General features: G+C 44.8%; 1 protein-coding gene across 1 annotated transcript; it reads right to left on the bottom strand.

Moving 5' to 3' along the window:
* Window positions 1-732: 732 nt before the first annotated feature.
* On the bottom strand, window positions 733-1,677 carry LOC308316490 (GPN-loop GTPase 2-like; the record flags this gene model as incomplete). Its single annotated transcript, XM_080765142.1, has 1 exon — window positions 733-1,677. The coding sequence occupies one exon, from the start codon at window positions 1,675-1,677 to the stop codon at window positions 733-735; it is 945 nt and encodes a 314-aa protein (XP_080621268.1).
* Between the last annotated feature and the right edge of the window lie 3,847 nt (window positions 1,678-5,524).

Here is a 5,524-nt window from a genome sequence, read left to right as displayed (position 1 = left end):
TGTTAATCGCTCCATTTTATTTTTTGTAAAACACTAATGTTCAAACGACAAAACGTTTAATTTGTACTCTGTTGTATATTGTTGATACAAATGTAGGTTTGTGGTGTGCTATAGTATGCCGTCCGAGACCATGGGCTATATATAGAGACCCCACGGTCTGTGTGATTTTTGTCTTTTTTCAAATCCTCAAAAATGATGAAAAACGGCATGCTATAATAGTATGCCGTCCGAGACCATGGGCTAGCTAGCCCCTTTGTCTCGGAGTGATTTTCGTCTTTTCTTTTTAATCCTAAAAATGATGAAAAACTGCATGCTATATACTGTATAGTATGCCGTCCGAGACCATGGGCTATAGCTCGGAGTGATTTTCGTCTTTTTTTTTCAAATCCTAAAAAATATGAAAAACGGCATGCTATATATAGTATGCGTATGCCGTCCGAAACCATGGGCTATATATAGCCCATGGTCAAAAATGATGAAAAACGAGGATTTGGAGAAAAAAAAGCAAATCCCTCCGAGACCATAGGCCCCCCACACGGCAACTCTGTCCTTTCTCCACCGTTTCAGACACGAAGTTCCGGGGACCCCCATGAGTTGCACCACTTACTCCACATGACATCTCACGTGATCATAGAGTCCATAGACTTGACTGCCACATGACGTAGTTTCGGTAAGCCATGTATTGGAGGAGTGCAGAAGACGGACGTTATACCTCTGTCCATTTCGAGTAATTCACAGGTCCATCATTTCGTCCTCCACTGTCTTGTCGTTGGTTTCGACATATCTCTCGTGCAGTCCCAGTGTTGAGCTGAACTGAAAGTCTTCCCCCACAGCGGCTGACATCATGGCCTGCAGGTTCCTCTCCTCCAGGTCTCCAAAGCAGTAGCCATTAGCTTTGTCCACGGTCCGTAACACGCGCACCATGCCCTCCTTATCCTCCACATGGAGAGGGACAAAAGACACGAGGCTGTAGTCTTGCACGATCTCCACCAGTTTCTTGTTTAGACGGTGGAACTTCTTAAAGAAGGGGTCCGTGGCCAAGTGGTCCAGAAGATAGGTCAGGTCCGTGACCTCCGTGTAGAAGTCCAGGTTGAAGGCCAGTTTTCCGTACTGCTCGATCAGGTCCATCTTGGAGAGAACGTTGACGTGGGGCAGCTCCACGTGCAGCATGGTGGACAGAGAGGTGCACAGCACCGAGATGAACTTGGCAGGGTCGGCGCAGTAGTGAGAATCCACCAGGTGGACCGCGGCCAACCGGAAGTTCCACTCGGCCAGCCGGGAGAAGATGTTCTTCACCGAGTTCTGGTGAGTGTAGAGCTCCACCTGCCCTGGACAGTCGAACAGGACGTAACAGTCCCTGTGCTGCTCCAGCTTCTTCTCCAGCCAGTCCAGGTTGGCCTCCAGGTACTCCATGCAGTAGAGCAGTCCGCCGTTGGGCCCCAGCTTCAGGCCCTCCATCACGTCGTCCAGGGTGACCAGCTCCGAGACGTCCACGCCACAGGTGTAGGGGAGCCTGTCGTTGGCGGGGTCCATGTTCACCACGACCACCTTGCGTCCCAGGTGAGCCAACACCTGCTGCATGCCCTGGCAGTACGTGGTCTTACCTGACCCCGGGGGGCCAATGACCACCTGGCCGAAACGTAACGTCTGGCTTGTTGTCGAGGGCCGGCTGGACATGGCAGCGGGAGGCATTCTCGGCTGAAGACGAGATGGTTTGACGCGCACGCGGCAAGATGCTCAGTTAGTGTGCGCTAGACAGTGGTCACATGAGCACAGAACTAATCATGACATCACACGCAGCAAATTCCTGGATGTTAATTAAACTTGAGCCTAACGCAACAATACGTATGGGTCGACCTTTACTCTGGAGGTTATTGTCTCTCCACTCTACAGCGAAAGCTTTCCAGGTACACCATTTATTGTCTTTTTGAAACCCAGCGGTTAATATCTTTAGTATAGAGTATGTTTGGATGTGTGGAAGCGGTCACCTCGGGGTCTGCTGCACAAAGGATTGATTACAGTGCAGTGCAGTACAGTACAGTTTAGACAGTTATGTAGTTGATGCCAACTGTGCCCTAATGATCGTCTTAATGGACTTCTCTTTTCAGAGGGTTTGTCCCGTTCATGTTATACGATACTTGCAATGATTTAAAGGTCCATATTTGGGTGTTGCAGTGGAGGACACCAATATTATGTCAGATGTCCATATAGCCTGTATATCCATATTTGGCACTGCAGAGTGCAGGACATCCATATCTGGAGGATGGCACAGGCTCTATGACATTATAGCATTGAGTATTATATCCATATTTGGCCATGGCAGATCTGTGCAGGAACCTTTAGACACACAAAGATAATAAGATAAATGGTTGTGGTTTAAAGACAAATGTACATCTGTGTTTTGATGCTCTTGCTACTGAAATTATGGATTATTTATATGAAGAAATCCCATCCCATCCCATCGTTTAACATGCATCTCTATGGGGGAGAATGGTAAGGAAATTTGTATTGGATAATACATTTTAAATTGATATTATTAGATATTCAACTTTATTGACATTTATAATGAAATTGGTGTCTTTACACTGTAGAATCCATTGTTGTTTGTTTCTGTTGCTTAACTCTGTTGCTTTAACTACATATAAGTGTCTATTTGTTTGTCTCTAAATGTTTTGATGAATTGAACAATGCCCTTTTGTAAACAAGTGTAAGGCTTAATTGGGTCGTCCACTCACAGTTAACAGTCTTTGTATTGAGTTTGTGCTTGAAATGTAGGCCTACTGTAATTCTGCAAACTGTTAATAAATATTTCAATCAATCAATCAATCAAAATTGACATTTCAACTATTGATCAGACGCTGTGCATTGACGACACCTAGTGGTCATTCATTTTAATTGCATGCATGCAGAGAAATCACAACATTGTGAGACGCACTGGGTCGTTGCCATGTTTTGCCACGGAAACCAGCGACCTGCCTTGTGTAAGTAAGTAAGTAAATTTAATTTATAAAGCACCTTTCTTAACAATGTTACAAAGTGCTGTACAGTGACACAATAAAATCAATCATAATTAAAACAGGACAGTACAACAAGCAAATAAGAACAACATAATCAAGTCAAATAAAATCAGAAAAATGTTCCCGAAATAAAAACGTTTTCAGTGGACGAAGCCAGGCTTGATACGAGCAGACGTGGCAACGCGATCGAAACACAGGGGCAATCTCCCGTTGGCCGAGAGGTTGGAACTCACGGGCCTGTGTCGTGTAATTTCTCCCTTTACACTGACTATAATTCTATCTATTTGAGACAGAAACGGCTAAGCAATACGGCAGGCTGTAGGCTGTAGTCAAAAGCACCGGACGAATGAAGGCAGGCAGAGAGCGTTCTGAAGTGTAGTGTAGAGTCGATCATTTTATTGCAACCGAGACCAAGACAGAGAGCTTCGCCATTGTCCCTGAGCCTGGAGCTCAGGGACTACCTCGTACTGAACCGCTGCCGCGGCCAGTTTAAGACTCCCTAAACCTTGCATTTTACAGGACATATATACAGTGTTTTTGCATAGACACAGATATACGGAGGTGGAGACTGAAACTTTACATACCGGTATTCATCAACATATTGCCACTTGGTAAGCAAAGGTCTCTCCTGGATACAATAGAATGCTAAGTTCCCTATCACACCTGGCCAGGCCAAGCTACTTGACTAAGGCCCACGACACCTTGACTTTAAATATCAAAGACAGGCCTCTGCAGACACAGTGACTGCAGATAGTGACAGTTGACTTATTTAGCATGCCCTTAGCACAGTGACCAAATGTATAAGTCGGACATTTTAACATGGCTTATATATGAATATCATGAAATATAGATACCACACCTGCATGCTTTTGGGCGGCCAATAAGGGCAGGGGTAAAACAGAGAGAATTGTTCCGGATCCTTAACATCAACTAGCACAGAAAAGCTGTGTTGTAGTAACCAGCAGTTAGCTCAGTGTGATGAGTGTCTGTGTTTGTGATCCACAGGTCCAGGGTTCAAATCCCACATTAGTCATGTGTCTCTGTGATGCTTTGCTTTGCACACTGACTTTCAGAAGGACAACTTTAAAGCAGCACAGAAATTCCCAATGATTGTGTGCCTCAGTGGACCAACGGATAAGTCAAATGATATCCGTAGTATACCTAGTAGAAGTGTGCCGGTTCGAACCCCGACATACTCAAATCTTTACTGACACTTTGCATTCCACACTAACATCAACTAGCACAGAAAAGCTGTGTTGTAGTAACCAGCAGTTAGCTCAGTGTGATGAGTGGCTGTACTTAGTTGTGATCCACAGGTCCACGGTTCAAATCCCACATTATTCATGTGTCTCTGTGATGCTTTGCTTTGCACACTGACTTTCTTGAATAAAAAATAAAAACTCAAAAGCACCAGGAGACATCTGCTGAATGCCCCAAGGTGCCTTGGCTCAATGGTGTGGAGCGCTTGACCCGTTGCCTCTGCTTCAGACAGTTGGCCGGTTCAAGTCCCATGTCATGACATCAAGGTGCTGGGAAGGACCATCGGGAGACGGTGCTCTCTCCCCCTGTTTCCTGAAAAGTAACGGTTGGGGGTTATGCCGTACGATATAGGCTATAGCCCACGGTCCAAAATGATGAGAAACGAGGATAACTTTTTTTTTCAAAATTTCAAAAAACATGGGCTATAACCCATCGTTTCTTTTTTTCATTTATTCCGCAAATTGCGGAAAATGCAAAATTGCGGAAAATGCGGAAATTGTAATTGCGGAAATTGCGGAAATGGTAATTGCGGAAATTGCGGAAATGGAAATTGCGGAAATTGCGGAAATTGTAATTGCGAAAATTGCGGAATTGCGGGAATTGCGGAAATTGCGGAAATTGCGGAAATGGAAATTGCGGAAATTGCGGAAATGGAAATTGTGGAAATGGAAATTGCGGAAATTGCGGAATAAATGAAAAAAAAAAACGATGAGTTATAGCCCATGTTTTTTGAAATTTTGAAAAAAAAAGTTATCCTCGTTTCTCATCATTTTGGACCGTGGGCTATAGCCTATATCGTACGGCATAACCCCCAACCGTTACTTTTCAGGAAACAGGGGGAGAGAGCACCGTCTCCCGATGGTCCTTCCCAGCACCTTGATGTCATGACATGGGACTTGAACCGGCCAACTGTCTGAAGCAGAGGCAACGGGTCAAGCGCTCCACACCATTGAGCCAAGGCACCTTGGGGCATTCAGCAGATGTCTCCTGGTGCTTTTGAGTTTTTATTTTTTATTCAAGAAAGTCAGTGTGCAAAGCAAAGCATCACAGAGACACATGAATAATGTGGGATTTGAACTGTGGACCTGTGGATCACAACTAAGTACAGCCACTCATCACACTGAGCTAACTGCTGGTTACTACAACACATCTTTTCTGTGCTAGTTGATGTTAGTGTGGAATGCAAAGTGTCAGTAAAGATTTGAGTATGTCGGGGTTCGAACCGGCACACTTCTACTAGGTATACT

The sequence above is a fragment of the Protomyctophum bolini genome, assembly GCF_963924005.1.
Source record: "Protomyctophum bolini genome assembly, chromosome: 6".
Lineage (NCBI taxonomy): Eukaryota > Metazoa > Chordata > Actinopteri > Myctophiformes > Myctophidae > Protomyctophum > Protomyctophum bolini.
Note: the sequence above shows the minus strand (reverse complement) of the source record. Positions and strands in the feature narration are given on the sequence as shown.